Source organism: Cetorhinus maximus, chromosome 1, assembly GCF_964194155.1.
Source record: "Cetorhinus maximus chromosome 1, sCetMax3.hap1.1, whole genome shotgun sequence".
Taxonomy (NCBI): Eukaryota; Metazoa; Chordata; class Chondrichthyes; order Lamniformes; family Cetorhinidae; genus Cetorhinus; species Cetorhinus maximus.
In genome coordinates, this window is record NC_135879.1 from 248,194,856 (window position 1) to 248,212,553 (window position 17,698).

The following is a 17,698-nucleotide window of genomic DNA, read 5'->3' on the forward strand; positions in this document are numbered from 1 at the left end:
TCTCGACTCTAAGCAAATGGATACTGTCCTTGACCCCTCAAGGACAACCTCTCTTATTTCCAGCACTACAATGTCTTCACTAATCAGTGCTGATACCCCACCTCACTTTTTCCTTTCTCTATTTTCTCAAAACATTTAATCTGTAAATATTAAACACCAATCTTCGCCAATGTCACCCTTGTTATGACCACTAGATCATATTTCCACAACTCATGAACCTTATCCCTTACATTTTGGGCAGGATTTCCCAGCCCTGCCTGCTGGTGGGATTTACTGATGCCACTAAAGTCAATGGTTTGTGTTTACAGACAGGCATTATATTTTTTTACAAAATAAAAACAGAATTACCTGGAAAAACTCAGCAAGTCTGGCAGCATCGGCGGAGAAGAAATCAGTCAACGTTTCGAGCCCTCATGGCCCTTCAGCAGAACTGAAGCATAGTTTCAACAAAGGCCCTTTGTTGAAACTATGCTTCAGTTCTGCTGAAGGGCCATGAGGGCTCGAAACGTTGACTGATTTCTTCTCCGCCGATGCTGCCAGACTTGCTGAGTTTTTCCAGGTAATTCTGTTTTTATTTTGTTTTGGATTTCCAGCATCCGCAGTAGCTTTTAGCTTTTTGTTTTTATCATTATATTTTTTTATCCATTCATAGGTGTCACTGGCTACCAGCATTTACTGCCCATCCTTAATTTCCCTTGTTTAAAGGGCATTTAAGAGTCAACCACATTGCTGTGGGCCTGGAGCCACATGTAAGCCAGACCAGACAAGGACAGTAGATTCCCTTCCTTAAAGGGCATTACTGAACCAGATGTTTTTTTTTACAACAATTGTGGTCATCATCAGACTTTGAATTCTGGATTTTTATTGAATTAAATTTCACCATTGGTTGTGGTGAGATTCGAATCCAGGTCCCCAGAGCATTACCCTGGGTCTCTGGCATACTAGTTCAATGGCAATACCACACCACCTCCTCCCATAAACTTATCATTGTAATCATTGTAGTTCTTCATCTGCTCCTATCTAAAATGAAACTACTTCCTTCTCCAGTACTATCCAACCCTCTCACTCCTTTATGCACCTTGTTCCTCTTTTCTACTTCTATATGTTGGTGCCCACCCCTGCCAATTTGGTTTAAACCCTCACCAAACACACTAGTGAACCTCACTGTGAGGACATTGGTCCCAATCCTTTTGAGGTGATATCAGCCTCTTTTGAATACGTGCCTCCTGCCCCAGAAATGGTCCCAATGCCCCAAGAATCTGAAATGCTCCCTGCTGCAACATGCCTCAAGTCACACATTAATCCTCACTTTCTTCCTATTTTTATTCTTGCCAGTGTTTGCCACTGGGAGTAAACCAGAGATTTCTATCTTCAAGGCCCCACTTTTTAACTTCCTCCCGAGCACCTCAAAATCTGACTATAGGACCTCAGTGCCTGTGCTTTCCATGTGTTTGGTACCGAAATGTACATTAACTCCTGGCTCACTCCTTTTCCACTGCAGAATATTCTGCACCTTCTCCTTGACATCCTTTACCCTGGTATTATAACAGCCAATGGTAAAGGCTGAGTTGTTCAAATCCTAGAGGGAAACTTGAAACAACTGTCATAACCCAGATTTGCAATTTGTCTGTTTTGAGATGCAGGCTTTCAATTCAGTAGCAATAAGACCACCAAGTCTCAAGAGGTTTTTAATAAAACTAAATTAAACATTTATTAATACAAGAAATATTGTAAACACACATATGTCTACAAAATTACTACTATAGTAACTTCAAAAATCCACTAATTAATCTGACTCTCAGTTACACCCTCGTCAATGCAACAGTAAATCTCGTAGATTTAAACAGACACTTGGCAAAGCACATCCTGGACAGTCACATTCAAAATTAGTTTCTTTCAGCTCTGGGTCTTTGCAGACAGCAGCTTGAGGCTTACAGGCTGGAGGCTTCTCACATTTGTTGGATCTTAAAATGCCTCTACCTTACACACAATTTCCTTTCCCCTTTATACATATCTTTCTCTTTAAATGTAAATTTTCCATTGTATCACTAGGCTTTTAACTTTAATGCTTCTAACAATAACATCCGTTCATCACACCAATTTTATTAGTAAGATGAAAAAAAACACATTGCTTGGCACATAGCTAGGTGTAATATTTCACCTGCAGTCTTGAATGGTTTATTTTGACAAATGCAAATTTACACTTTACTGTCCACCCTCCTTACGTTTACCAAATTAACATCTCAAAACTACTATACATTAAAGCACCCAGACTAGCCGGCTTTAATCCAATTGAGGTACACATAGACACACACATAGACACAGACCTCACTAGAACTCTATTTTAAAAAATAATTTCCAATAACATTAAAGACATTATTATCTCTTCATGACACTGGGGTGTAGGGAGGCAACACACCATGAGGGACTTCACAGTCACAGAAATCCCCTTCTGTCTCCTGATTATGGAATCTCCTATATTGACTGCACTTCTACTCTCTATTGTTTCCTGCTGTGCAGTCCCTTGCCCATCAGTGCCATGGTCTGAAGTGCATTCCTTCAAGGTGTTGCCACTCCAGCAGTCTCTGATGTTGAGTGCCGATTTGTGACTTGCACACTTCCCAAACACTCCAGCACTTCCTGCTTCTTCCTACCTGTTCAGATGGCCACCCATCTACTATGATGAACTCTCATTGCATATGGGATGGACACCTCCTGGAACTATAATCCAGGAAAGTCATGGCCTCCTTGATTTTCCCCAGATCCAGCTGTCCCTCAAGCCCTGAAACTAAGCTTAAACTCAAATAGCTGGAGCTCCTTCCAACACATGTAGTCCCCCAAGACATATGACACATCCTGAATTTTTCACATGGCACAGATATTTCAAACAACAGGACTCAGCTGCCTATCTATTTCCTTTTTTGGAAACTAGCCCGTAGTTGTTAAGCTATTGAATTCAATTTAATCCTCCCGACATCAGCTTCCACTACCTCCTGCTTCCTTTCTTGGACCACTCCTCATTCTTTAGTATTTAAAAACCAGAACAGCAGCTTTTTCTCATGGTGCCAAATTCCCCGAGTTTAGTACTTTGGTGACGCATTCCTCCATGGAATTAGACTCCTTGCTCCATGCAGCTAGATAAGTGCAGCCCTAAAAAACATTCAATACACTCAACAACATCCAAGGCAAAGCAGCCTGCTTGATCAGCATCCCATTCGCTCTCTTAAATATCCCCTCCCCCCACCACCACAGTGTGTAGCATGTCCAAGTTGCACTGCAGCAACTCACCAAGGCTCCTTCAGCAGCACCTTTGGGCAGCATTTTCCCCCTGTCGGGGGGGGTTGTGTGGGTGCAGGCAGATTCCCGATCAGCGCCCTCAGTCGGGGCTGCGCCGCCATTTTCCGCGGGCAGGCCAATTAATGCCCGCCCAGCGTGACGTTCGCCCGGAAGCGCTGTGGGCTCCCTGTGGGGGCGTGGAGGGGGGAGATTCCCTGAGCCGGGAGTGCGCTTCTTCACGCATGTGCGAGAAAGAGCACACGGATCTCCCTGAGGCAAAGTGCTGCCTCAGGGAGCTCAGCTCAGGATTGAAAACTTTATTAAAGGGAGAAAAAATTATTCCTGACATGTCCCCTCGTGTGACACTGTCACATGAGTCGGGACATTGCAATTACTTTTTTTTAAAAAATGTACACACATTTTAAATCCCTCATGAAACCTCCTCCCGCCCGTGGATGAGGTTTCATGTTTTTTCGGAAGGCCACCTAGTCTCTTCGCCTGCCCACCTAGCCTTACGATTGGATGGGCAGGTCCATTAATTGGGTTAATTAATTTTTTAAAGGCGTTAAGTGGCCGCTGACAGTTCGACGGGCCTGCAGCCAACTTGGCTGTGCGTCTGCCGAACTGAAAATCTAAATGCTGCAGGGTGACATTGGGATGCATGCCCGACGTCAGCCTGCATCATTTTACACATCGGCAAGCAGACCCCGCCCCCACTCACTGACCGGAAGATGCAGCCCTTTGAAACACTCAACCTCTACCGCCTAGGTGGACAAGGGTAGCAGCTGCATGGGAACACCACTTGCAAGTTCGTTCCCAAGTCACACACCATCCTGACTTGGAACTGTATTGTCGTTTCTTCACTGTCACCGGTTCAAAATCCTGGAACTCCCTTCCTGACAGCACCATGGGTGCGTCTACACCAGAGGACTGCTGCAGTTCAGAGCATCACCTTCTGAAGGACTTTTCTTCAGTTTTCTGTCTGAAGACAGGTCTGACTCATGGCACACAACGTCCACCACAGGCAAGACAAGGAGGCAGGTCCTAAATCCACCCCAGCCAGCACAGGAATTGAATCCCATGCTTTTGGCACCAAACAGATTCACACTGGTCGTCAAGCCAACTGAGTCAACCGGCACCCCCCAAGGTGTCTGAGGTCCTGTGGCAATATACACTTTTGCATATATGTTGGAGCTATGGATAGTGATAGTAGAGGCTGCAATTTCTTCCCATTACCTGGCTGACCAGGAATATCACCCAGTCTTACAGCTGCCATTTGACCCGTAACCTGTTTGGTTGTAATGAACTTGGCCATCAAGTCCTGGAATGGTACTTGAGCCCAGAGCATTTGGTTCAGAAGCAGAGAGGCTGCCCACTGCACCACAAGGTCTTCTATAAAGGACATTTAGAGATGGGCAATAAATGCTGACCTTTCCATGATGTCTGCATCACATGATTGTATAAAACAATCACTGCCCAGTTCAATACTGGGCCTGTTAAAGACTCCTATTATCGTTATTCTATAAATCTTAGACATCTCAATCATTCCTTTGCACATCTATTCATGTGTTTCCTTCCCATTATTTGGTGACCAAGTCATGTTAAAGCTGTTTTCCATATTTAAAACCGCTACCACTCTTTTTCTCTTCCTTGAATTTTCCTGTACATACACCATATCTGACTATATGTAATTTCAGCTATCATTCTTTGTGTATTTGCGCACATGCACTTTAAACTTAACTTAGACTTCTTGTAATTTTCTTTGATCCCACTTCATTCTGTATTTTTGAACTCTATCTCTCCCAGCTCCACTGTACATCTTGTTTCTCCTTTTCAACAGTACTTATTGATGCCCAACCTGCTGTCAAATTAAGTTTAGCCCTACATGGCGAAAGTGTTTGTGTTTGTAGAGAGAACTCCCAGCTCCCAGCAATACTGTCATTGCAAGAGAGGAGAATAGGTGCAAGAAGAGAATAGTCTGATGTACACACACAGTAACCTAGAGCTGCACATTCCGAATGAGAAGTGAAACTTTTACTACAAGTCAGACCATCCCCCAGAGCAATAATTGTAAAATGGGAACATATCATGGAGCAGGAACATAGAGAAATGAGTTTGTACCAAGCAAAATTTCTGTTTGGTAACTCAGCTTTGTTCTGTTCTTCCCTTGCTATATTAGTAGAGTTTATTGTGGTGTACCACTCAATATCTCACTCCCATGTTCAGATAGTGTACATCCTATATGGACAGACTAGTGCTAACTGACTCTGGTGTTCACTTTAATTCAATCAAAATTTGCTCCTTTCTGTTTTTCTTTCACAGTCTCCTTTTGCCGAGAGGGTTCCAGGTATCGCACTATGATCCAAATGGGACTCTAGTGACAGAGAAGGAGACTGAACTGGTGAGAAAATTCTTGGAAACTGAGACCAGACTGAAATTCATTGATTTTTAAATGCACTGAATGTGGATATATATTCCTCTTGCCTCTTCCTGCTAGTTCCTCCATCTTATAGATGGCACACACTGCTGCTACTGTGTGTTGGAGGTGGAAGGAGTGACTGTTTGTGGAAGGGGTGACAATCAAGCGGGCTGCTTGTCCTGGATGGTGTCGAGCTTCTTGAGTGTTGTTGGAGCCGCACTCATCCAGGCAAGTGGAGAGTGTTCCATCACATGCCTGACTTGTGCCCTAGAGGTGGTGGACAGACTTGGGAGAGTTAGGAGATGAATGACTCTCCACAGAATTCCCACCCTCTGACCTACTCTTGTAGCCACAGTATTTATATGGCTGGTGCAGTTTAGTTTCTGGTCAGTGGTAGACTCCAGGACGTTGATGGTGGGTCATTAGGTGCATGTTAAGGGAAAATGGATGGATCCACTCTTGTTGGTGATGGTCATTGCCTGGCACACATGTGGTGCGAATGTTTCTTGGCACTTATCATTAACATATCAAATGTTGCATTAATATTAAACATTTCTAGTTTCTGCAGTGACCATGGAGCACAGTCTGGGAGGTGGATGACTGGCCACTTTCAATGAATCTTGACACCCTCTGTTTCATCCTTCTATGGGTCTCTCTCCAGTGTTAATCAATCTGAAATCCCCAGGCTCTGCTGTCTAAGATACTTTCATTGTTTTTGTTACACAAACTGGTAATGCCATTTATTATATGGAAAAGTTGCCAGTGAGCTCCCATGGGATGTTATTAGTAACATAACATCAGGAACTTTAATGCTCAGATTTAACCATCTTTCTACAGTATCGCTGCTGCTATGAGGGCTCCGTCAGAAAATTCCCCGGATCCCAGGTCTCTGCAAGCATCTGCTCAGGACTCAGGTAAAAAAACCTGACAATCTCTCCTCAGATTGTTACTCAGTTTGGTGAAAACTGGACATAAATATTGAACCTGTAGCCTGTTAGTTCAATTGGTGTAGTTGTTACTCACTGTGCGACTGTACTGGAATGTGTTTATTCAGCAGGGTAAGGATTACTCACTGTGTAACTGTACTGGGATGTGTTTATTCAGCAGGGTAAGGATTACTCACTGTGTAACTATACAGGGATGTGTTTATTCAGCAGGGTAAGGGTTACTCACTGTGTAACTGTACTGGGATGTGTTTATTCAGCTGGGTAAGAGTAACTCACTGTGTAACTGTATTGGGATGTGTTTATTCAGCAGGGTAATGGTTACTCACTGTGTAACTATACTGGGATGTGTTTATTCAGCAGGGTAAGGATTACTCACTGTGTAACTGTACTGGAATATGTTTATTCAGCAGAGTAAGGATTACTCACTGTGTAACTGTACTGGGATGTGTTTATTCAGCAGGGTAAGGGTTACTCACTGTGTAACTGTACTGGGATGTGTTTATTCAGCAGGGTAAGGGTTACTCACTGTGTAACTGTACTGGGATGTGTTTATTCAGCAGGGTAAGGATTACTCACTGTGTAACTGTACTGGGATGTGTTTATTCAGCAGGGTAAGGATTACTCACTGTGTGACTGTACTGGGATGTGTTTATTCAGCAGGGTAAGAGTTACTCACTGTGTAACTGTACTGGGATGTGTTTATTCAGCAGGGTAATGGTTACTCACTGTGTGACTGTACTGGGATGTGTTTATTCAGCAGAGTAAGGGTTACTCACTGTATGACTGTACTGGGATGTGTTTATTCAGCAGGGTAAGAGTAACTCACTGTGTAACTGTATTGGGATGTGTTTATTCAGCAGGGTATGGATTACTCACTGTGTAACTATACTGGGATGTGTTTATTCAGCAGGGTAAGGATTACTCACTGTGTAACTGTACTGGAATATGTTTATTCAGCAGAGTAAGAATTACTCACTGTGTAACTGTACTGGGATGTGTTTATTCAGCAGGGTAAGGGTTACTCACTGTGTAACTGTACTGGGATGTGTTTATTCAGCAGGGTAAGGGTTACTCACTGTGTAACTGTACTGGGATGTGTTTATTCAGCAGGGTAAGGATTACTCACTGTGTAACTGTACTGGGATGTGTTTATTCAGCAGGGTAAGGATTACTCCCTGTGTAACTGTACTGGGATGTGTTTATTCAGCAGGGTAAGAGTTACTCACTGTGTAACTGTACTGGGATGTGTTTATTCAGCAGGGTAATGGTTACTCACTGTGTGACTGTACTGGGATGTGTTTATTCAGCAGAGTAAGGGTTACTCACTGTATGACTGTACTGGGATGTGTTTATTCAGCAGGGTAAGAGTTACTCACTGTGTAACTGTACTGGGATGTGTTTATTCAGCAGAGTAAGGATGACTCACTGTGTAACTGTACTGGGATGTGTTTATTCAGCAGAGTAAGGATTACTCACTGTGTAACTGTACTGGGATGTGTTTATTCAGCAGAGTAAGGATTACTCACTGTGTAACTGTACTGGGATGTGTTTATTCAGCAGGGTGAGAGTTACTCACTGTATAACTGTACTGGGATGTGTTTATTCAGCAGGATGAGGATTACTCACTGTGTAACTGTACTGGGATGTGTTTATTCAGCAGGGTGAGAGTTACTCACTGTGTAACTGTACTGGGATGTGTTTATTCAGCAGGGTAAGGATTACTCACTGTGTAACTGTACTGGATGTGTTTATTCAGCAGAGTAAGGATTAGTCACTGTGTAACTGTACTGGATGTGTTTATTCAGCAGAGTAAGGATTACTCACTGTGTAACTGTACTGGGATGTGTTTATTCAGCAGGGTAAGGGTTACTCACTGTGTGACTGTACTGGGGTGTGTTTATTCAGCAGAGTAAGGATTACTCACTGTGTAACTGTACTGGGATGTGTTTATTCAGCAGAGTAAGGATTACTCACTGTGTAACTGTACTGGGATGTGTTTATTCAGCAGGGTAAGGGTTACTCACTGTGTAACTGTACTGGGATGTGTTTATTCAGCAGGGTGAGAGTTACTCACTGTGTAACTGTACTGGGATGTGTTTATTCAGCAGAGTAAGGAATACTCACTGTGTGACTGTATTGGGATGTGTTTATTCAGCAGGGTAAGGATTACTCACTGTGTGACTGTACTGGGATGTGTTTATTGAGTGGGGTAAGAGTTGATCACTGTGTAACTGTACTGGGATGTGTTTATTGAGTGGGGTAAGGGTTACTCACTGCGCAACTAGAGACTTACTTTCTATTCAGTTAAGTAAGGGCTCAAATTTAGTGCTTTCTCTCTTGTGTTTTGTCTCTCTCTTTGACTCCTCTAGTGCTCTGATTGTTTTCGTTAATCGAACTTACATCATTGAGCATCTTGAGGGGGATAAACATGGCCGATATTTGTTGTACAGACCTGAAGATCTCCCCCCAGGATCGAGTACCTGTGGAGTCAAAAATACTTCCCCTGAGTTCACCCTGACTGATCACCTTCAGCGTTCACAGAGGGTGAGTACTGAGCACAGCAGCTAACTGACTAAAAGCAACACATGATCTACATATAGAAATTTTGAACCACAAATACACCATTCAGTCCAATCAGCTCATGTTGGGGCTTACCCTCCACTCATGCAAAAAGTTCGAATCACATTTACCCACCATGTTCCCATTCCCATTTCCCTCATCCCTCTCTCCTGCCTAAACCCAAATATTGGCATAGTTTCTGCCTCAACCATTAACTCTGGAAGTGAATCCTAGAGCCTCACGATTCTCTGTATGAAGAAGGTTTGCCTGTTCTAAATCTTCTCCATTTAGTCTTGTATCTCTGTATCTCTGGCCTCTCGTTCCAGGCCCTCAGTTACTGTAAACAATCTGCTTCTATTCATCTGTCCCATCCTATCACCATTTTAAACATTTCATCATTTACTGATAAACAAATGGTAGAACCACAGTGGGAAATATTTCAAACAGTGATCAGCAGAGTTCAGGAGAAATATATTCCACTAAAAAACACAAACAAACTAGCCAATGATGAAATTCTATGGATGGATAAAGTGATAAATGTGAAATTGAAACTAAAGAAAAAGCCGCACCCATTGGACCCCTTGGCCCACCTCATTTCCCAACAGCATTCAAATGTTTTTAAATGTTATGACAGTTTCTGCCTCTACCAATTCATTCAGGCACTGAATTCTAGTTCCCAGCCACCCTCTGGGTGAAATAATTTCTCCTCAAACCTCCTCTAAAACCTTTTCACAACATTTAAATTTTTTTAGCTTCCTATAAAATCATCATTTCATTCAAGTGCTTAATCGCATATAAAAACAAGCATTTTATTCAGAGCTGCACAGCAAAGACTTGGAGCTGTCAGTCAAACTGTGAACTGACAGGCACACCGCCTCCTACATCTTACCCTCAGGCCCGGATTGTCACTGTCCGGTCAGAAGAGCATATTCAGGGAAAATCCTGAGTCTCAAACCCAACTCGGGCGAAAGTGCCCCTGATGTTCTAAAATTTCAGGGTCAGGTATAAATAGGCCTGTCACCCACTGGAAGCAATGCAGAGGAAGCCAAAGGCGTTGCAAGCTGCAGAGGCAGGCTGTATAAAAGGCCTGCCTCATTGCTCTGAGACATGTAAGAAAAATAAGAAATCAAAAAAAGCCTTCTAGCCCTCACTACCCACATTCCAACGTCCCCTACATATTCCCTATGCTCCATCCATGCCATCTCATGCCACCCCATGGCCCCTCCTACCTCCCCATGTCCAACTATCCCCCTCTACCCACTCCCAATGCCCTTTATACCCCTATGCCAACTTAGTGCCAAGTCATGCAAACTGCCTTTACAATGTCCAAGCTAACTCAGCCAGTATCCACCATGGGCATGTCTCAGGAACCATGCTGAGATGAAATAAAGTTCTAAGTGTACATTAGAGACTTTTTTTTAACAAAAATCTCATTCATAAAAACCCATTCAAGACATTTAAATATCTTTAACTACTTAATCCCTTATAAACCCATCATTTCATTCAAGTGCTTAATCCCATATAAAAACAAGCATTTTTATTCATAGCTGCACAGCAAAGACTTGGAGCTGTCAGTCAAACTGTGAACTGTGATGATGATAGGTTGTGGAATCAATCATGCAGCACAAATCCTATATTTTATGCCAACAGACAGAGTGAAATTGGAAGCACAGGTTTGTTTTTTTAATTGCAAGCTTTATTTTTTTAAAGATTTTTTTAAAAATTCATTAACGGGATATGGGCTTTGCTGGCTGGGCCAGCATTTATTGCCCATTTTTAGTTGCCCTTGAGAAGGTGGTGTTGAGCTGAGGTACACCCACAGTGCTGTTAGGAAGGGAGTTCCAGGATTTCGACCCAGTGACAGTGAAGGCAGCAGATTAAAATGCCTTCAGAGGTTGACAGTTCCACATAGCTTATCCACACAATCACATCTACATTTACCGATTCCCAATGGCACCATACCTCTGCCAAAGGGCACCTTACCTTTCCAAAAGCGGTATGTGGACCTATCCAAGAGAGCAGCCTCTACTTCTCCACATAACTGCAGCAGCTTTTTCTCCTTTTCCCCAAAGATCTGAAGCCCACGAGTCAGATTTTGCACATGCGACTAATGAAAATCAATATGCAGCTGCCTCCATGAACCTCGGATGGGCAAACTACAACCTGCCCTTGCTCCTCCCCTCCCCCCCTCCCTCTCCACCCGCTCCCCCGCAATGAAAATGTGGGTGTCGGGTTTGGGGACATACCTTGTGGAATCGGGGCTCTAGTGCCATTTTGGCTGAACCTGAGATCTTTTCCATCTCTGCAAAAATTCAAGCCTAAATCTAAGAGGGTGGTGACAAGCCCCTTGAGTGTTGTTGGAGCTGCACTCATCCAGTCAAGTGGAGAGCACTCCTGACTTGTGCCTTGTAGATGGTGGGCAGGCTTTGGGGAGTCAGGAGGTGACTTGCTTGTCTCAGGATTCCTAGCCTCTGACCTGCTCTTGTAGCCACAGTATTTATATGGCTAGTCCAGTTCAATGGTAACCCCCAGGATGTTGATAGTGGGGGATTCAGTGATGGTAATGCCATTGAACATCAAGGGGCGATGGTTAGATTCTCTCTTGTTGGAGATGATCATTGCCTGACACTTGTGTGGCGTGAATGTTACTTGCTACTTGTCAGCCCAAGCCTGGACATTATCCAGGTCTTGCTGCATTTGGACATGGACTGCTTCAGTATCTGAGGAGTTGCGAATGGTGCTGAACATTGTGCAAACACCAGCGAACATCCCCACTTCTGACCTTGTAATGGAAGGAAGATTATTTTCATTTTCCCATTGACCCCAGTTTTGCTCGGGCTCCTTGATGCCAGACTCGGTCAAATACTGCCTTGATGTCAAGGGCAGTCATTCTCACTTCAACTCTGGGCTTCAGCTCTTTTGTCCATGTTTGAACCAAGGCTGTAATGAGGTCAGGAGCTGAGTGGCCCTGGCGGAACCCACTGAGCATCAGTGAGCAGGTTATTGCTGAGCAAATGTCGCTTGATATCACTGTTGATGACCCCTTCCATCTCTTTATCAATGATAGAGAGTAGATCGATTGGGTGGTAATTGGCAGGGTTGGATTTGGATGGGGTACCTGGAGAGGGGTGATTGGAATGAACGGCCTCCCCGTTCTGAACCCAAGTATTGAGTTGTTATTGGACTGTGCTAGTTATGGATTTTCCTTAACGAGCACCATGTTCGAACACAAGGATGCTCATAGGTGTACCTGGTACCAGAGCACCTTGGGTCGAAGGTCGATGATTGGCTTTATAGCTGTGTCATTGGACCTAAGGCTGTATGTTCTGGACACACAGGTGAAGAGAGGGGCGGAGCTGTCAGCTGATCAGCACTTGGTGGTGATTTGGATTTGGCATGTGGGACGTGGGCCGGACAGGCAGGGGAGGCCCATGCGGTGCTGTGAGGGTTGCCTGGGAAATGCTTGTGCGAAATGATTTCAACTCCCACCTCTGGAAGAATTTCTCTTGTATCCCAGGTGAGGTCAAGGATATTGAGTCCGAATGAACGATGCTCAAGACCTCAATTGGTGAGGCAGTCGCAAACAGATGTGGCTTGAAAACGGTCAGTGCCTGTCGTGGTGGCAACCCTAGGACCCGCTGGTGGACATCAGCGGTGAGGGAGGCTGTCAAATCGAAGAACGAGGCCTTCCAGGCAATGCTCACTGATAGGTCTCCTCATTCAGGCCAGGGGAGCTAGAGCAACAGCGGTCGCTGAAGCCAAACCTGGGGCTTGGGAGGAGTTTGGAGAGGCCATGGAGACTGACTATCGGTTGGCATTAAAGTTGTTCTGGTAAACCATTTGGCGTCTTAGGAGTGGTTGGCGGGTGTCACCCGAGCTGCTCTCAGCAATGGTGGGAAAACACTGAACTCAACTGAGGAGATCGCCCAGAGGTGGAAGGAACATTTTGAGGAACTCCTCAGCCCAGTGTGCGCTACCTCCTTATTGGAGGCAGTGTCAGATCCCTCTTGTGAGATTGGATCTATCGCTGTTGCTGAGGTCGCTGTGCTGATCAAGGGGCTCCGTAGCAGCAAGGCAGCAAGGGTGGATGAGATTCGTCCGGAGAGGCTGAAGGTGCTGGACAATGTTGGGGTGTCGTGGCTAACGTGCCTCCACAATGTTGAGTGGCAGGCGGGGTCAGTACCGCTGGATTGGCAAACTGGGGTGGTGGCCCCATCTTTAAGAAAGGGGACCTGAGGGTGTGTTCCAATTATAAAGGGATCACATTACTCAGCCTCCCTGGGAAAGCCTATGCCAGAGCGCTGGAGAGGAGACTTCGTCCATCAGTCGAACCTGATTCAGGAGGAACAATGCAGATTTCGCCCTGGCTGTGGAATGGTGGACCAACTCTTTGCCCTCTCACGGATATTTGAGGAGTCGTGGAAGTTTGCTAATCCGGTCTACCTCTGTTCTTGAGAAGGCACACGACTGATAATTTGTGGGAGGTGCTATGGGAATATGAGGTGCCGGTGCCCCTTCTGTGTGCTATCAGGTCCCTCTATTCGCGGAGCGAGAGTTGTGTCCCCATTCTCAGCACTAAATCGAGTTCATTGAAGGTGGGTGTTGGACTCTGCCAAGGGTGTGCCTTGTCTCCACTCCTGTCCATGATTTTCATGCACAGCTCATCAAGGCACAGCCGAGGTACGGAGGGTATCCAGTTTGGGGGCTTGAGGGTGGCATCTCTGCTGTTTGAAGATGATGTTGTGCTTCTTTCCTCATCCGACTGTGATCTCCAGTGCGCACTCAAGCGTTTCATTGCTGGGATGTGGGTCAGCACCTCCAAACCTGCAAAGGGCAGGTTGCTCTCTCCAGGTAAGGAGGGAACAGCTTTCCTGAGTGGAGGAGTTCAAATATCTCAGGGTTTTGATTCCGAGTGATGGCAGGAGGGAGAGTGAGATTGACCAGCTGATCGATTCGGCGGCTGCAGATCTACGAGTGCTCGACTGGTCTGTGGTGGTGAAGTAGAAGCTGAGTTTTAGGATGAAGATCTCGGTTTACCAGCCGATTTTTAAAATTTATTTATTTATGGGATGTGGACTTCCACTGGCTAGGCCAGCATTTATTGCCCATCCCTAACTGTCCTTGTTCAGAGGGCAGTTAAGAGTCAACCACATTGCTGTGGGTCTGGAGTCATGTGTAGGCCAGACCAGGTAAGGACAGCAGGTTTCCTTCCCTAAAGGACATTAGTGAACCAGATGGGTTTTTATGCCAATCGGCAATGGTTCCATGATCATTATCAGACTTTTAATTCCAGATTTTTATTGAATTTGAATTCCACTGTCTGTCGTCTGGGATACGTTCGCGGGTCCCCAGAGCATGATCCCGGGTCTCTGGAATACCAGTCCAGTGACAATACCACTATACCACCTCCCCCCGCCTGTATATAACATCCCCATCCTCATCTATGGTCATGAACTGTGGGTAATGACCGAAAGGATAAGATTGTGAGTCCTATTGATGGAAATGAAGTTTCTCCGCAGGGTTGCTGAGTGTTCTTTCCGGGACAGAGTGAGGAGTTCAGCAATCCGGGACTCAAAGTAGAGATACCTGGTGTTTCTCCTGGCATGCCCTCCTGCACATCCAGGTTGAAACCCTGTCTTGATGGTAATGGTAGAGTGGGGGATATGCTGGGCCTTGAGGTTACAGATTGTGTTCGAGTACAATTCTGCTGCTGCTGATGGTCCACAGCATCTCATAGAGACCCAGTCTTGAGCTGGTATGTCTGTTCGAAATTTATCCCATTTAGCACGGTGGTAGTGTCACACAACACGATGGAGGGTATCCTCAATGTGAAGAGGGGACTTCATCTCCACAAGGATTGTGTGGTGGCCACTCTGACTGATACTGTCATGGACAGATGCATCTGTGGCAGGCAGGTTGGTGAAGATGAGGTTAAGTATGTTTTTCCCTCTTGTTGGTTCCCTCACCACTTGCCGCAGACACAGTCTATCAGCTATGTCATTTAGGACTCAGTCAGTAGTGGTGCTACCGAGCCACTCTTGGTGATGGACATTGAAGTCCCCCACCCAGAGTACATTCTGTGCCCTTGCCACCCTCAGTGCTTCCTCCAAGTGGTGTTCAACATGGAGGAGCACTGATTCGTCAGCTGAGGGAGGGCGGTACATGGTAATCAGCAGGAGGTTTCATGCTCATGTTTGACCTGATTCTATGAGATCCTCATGGGGTCCGGAGTCGATGTTGAGGACTCTCAGGGCCACTCCCTCCCGACTCTATACCACTGTGCCTCCACCTCTGCTGGGTTTGTCCTGCTGGTGGGTCAGGACATACCCAGGGATGGTGATGGTGGAGTCTGGGACATGATCTGTCAGGTATGATTCCGTGAGTATGACTGTAGTAACTGGAGCTTTAAGGAATGTAGTGACTGTAGCTTTCAGGAATGTAGTGACAGTAGCAGACTTATGGTGCTGTGTGGTATCATATGACAGTATGAATGAATCAGCCCAAAGCATGGGGAACCTTAGGGGTGAAGTTTGTGTCTAGTTGTGGATCTTGATGGAAGCATGTAACTGCTGCTGAAGCCCTGTAAATAAAGTTCACTGGTTCTTATGAGAAACCTATCTGGAAAATTAAGCCTATAACAATAACTATGTCAGTCTACTGCTTGGCTAGTCTGTGAGACAGCTCTCCCAAGTTTGGCACAAGCCTCCAGATGTTAGTAAGGAGGACTTTGCAGGGCCGACCGAGCTGGGTTTGCTGCTGTTATTTCAAGTGCCAAGGTCATTCCTTTTTATTGACTTTTTAGTAGCTTAATACAACTGAATGGCTTGCTAGGCCATTTCAGAGGGCACATAAGAATCAACCACATATCTGGGGTCACATGTAGGCCAGACGAGGTGAGGATTTCCTTCCCTAAAGATCATTAGTTAACCAGATGAATTTTTACACCAACTGACAATGGTTGCACGGTCATCGTTAGACTTTGCTACTGGGTTAAAATTCCACCATCTGCCATACTGGGATTGAAACTGGGTCTCTGGATTTCCAGCCCAGTGCTAATACCACCACACCACCACCTTCTCGAGGAGCAGAGTGGCAATCAGACTCTGCCACTCCATGGGTATTATGGGCTAATGTATCGATATTTCCAAGACTTTCCGTGTTTTCTGAATTAGGAATAGAGTCTCCTGCTTCTCCAATATTCAGCATTAAAGATGCTGCAGATCCAGCTACCTGTAGTTTTTTATCCTTTTTTAGCAGTTCCAGGCTTGTGGCACTATTTTCCCCTTCATGCACTTTTATAGGCCTCGTCCACAAAGTGAACGTACCATGATGCCCAAAAATTCATAATAGCTGCAATGGCTTTTCTGAGCCTTTCTAAGTCTTCCCAAGCCTACTGTTTCATCAACTGTCCCTGGCACTATCCAAAATAACAGACCGCCCTATTTTTGCTACTTGAGTAGTGCCCAGTGCTACACCTCTTGGAGCTACATGTTGAGCCTTGGTTGAACTTACAAATCACTGCTGTAGTTCCAAGGTGAACTGGGAGCTTCCTGATTTCTAAGTGTTCTGTGCGAACTCAATGTGCAGCTGTGCTGCATGCACGTGTCAATGCTGTATAAGTCTGTGGACCTCCGATTTGAGTCTGAAGGATTTGAAGTCCCGATTTCGCACAGTTGTTGTAGATGTTCTCTGCACATGAATGCAGAGTCTTCAAGCTGAACTGGCTACTGTGATGTTGCAGTTGATGTGCTTAAAATTCAAAAATCTTCAGAAACCACAAGCTGCCACCATGTTGTGTTTCTTTTACTTACTGCTGAACACAAGTGCCCCAACCGCTCAAAAGGGATTGGTAAACTCAAATGTAGGTTCTTTATTCATGCTGATTAAATGGCACGTGTACAGTCTTGGGGAGCACTTGTTCACATTTCTTACGTGGATGACTACACACTGCAAACTATTACATGGTGCCTTCCATCATTTGCTATCTGATGGTGTACAAGGATCATAGATCTGACTTCCACCTTGTGCTAGCTGATGTTTTGTGGGCCGGATGGAAAATGTTATCAAAGATTTGTGGTCCTTATTATGTTCTTGTGTGTGACTGTGGGGCTACAAGTGAGGGTCCAAGTGTGATTCCCTGCAGTTAAACAACTGACTGGCATCAGGGAAGGGGAAAGGGAATATTGGAGTGAAAAGAGGGGGAAACTGAGATACTGCTGGGGAAAGGAGGTAGAAGAGGGAGTAGGGAATAGACACAGTGACCAAGGAAGAAGAAGAGAGAGGCTGAAGAGGCAGTGGAATGAAGGAAAACAGAGATTTTAAGGGAGGGTGGGGAAATGAGAGAGGTCGAAGAAGGAGGAAATAACTGGTAAATTTAAAGACCTCTGTTAATTCCATATTTCTATATTGTGCCTTCACAGAGCTCTGACCCTTGTTCTGCTATTACCACCTTCTGCTATCTTAGCTTTATGACACTATCAGCACCTTCTTTACTCTT

The 17,698-nt window shown here is 45.0% G+C and overlaps 1 protein-coding gene across 1 annotated transcript in view; it reads left to right on the forward strand.

The window, feature by feature from the left end:
* The window catches only part of LOC144680247 (disintegrin and metalloproteinase domain-containing protein 12-like), a 378,378-nt gene that overhangs the window by 76,452 nt on the left and 284,228 nt on the right, over positions 1–17,698 (forward strand). The window contains exons 4-6 of the mRNA XM_078541279.1: positions 5,599–5,677; positions 6,533–6,609; positions 9,012–9,186. Coding sequence (XP_078397405.1) covers positions 5,599–5,677; positions 6,533–6,609; positions 9,012–9,186 — 331 coding nt within the window. The remainder of the gene's footprint in view (positions 1–5,598; positions 5,678–6,532; positions 6,610–9,011; positions 9,187–17,698) is intronic.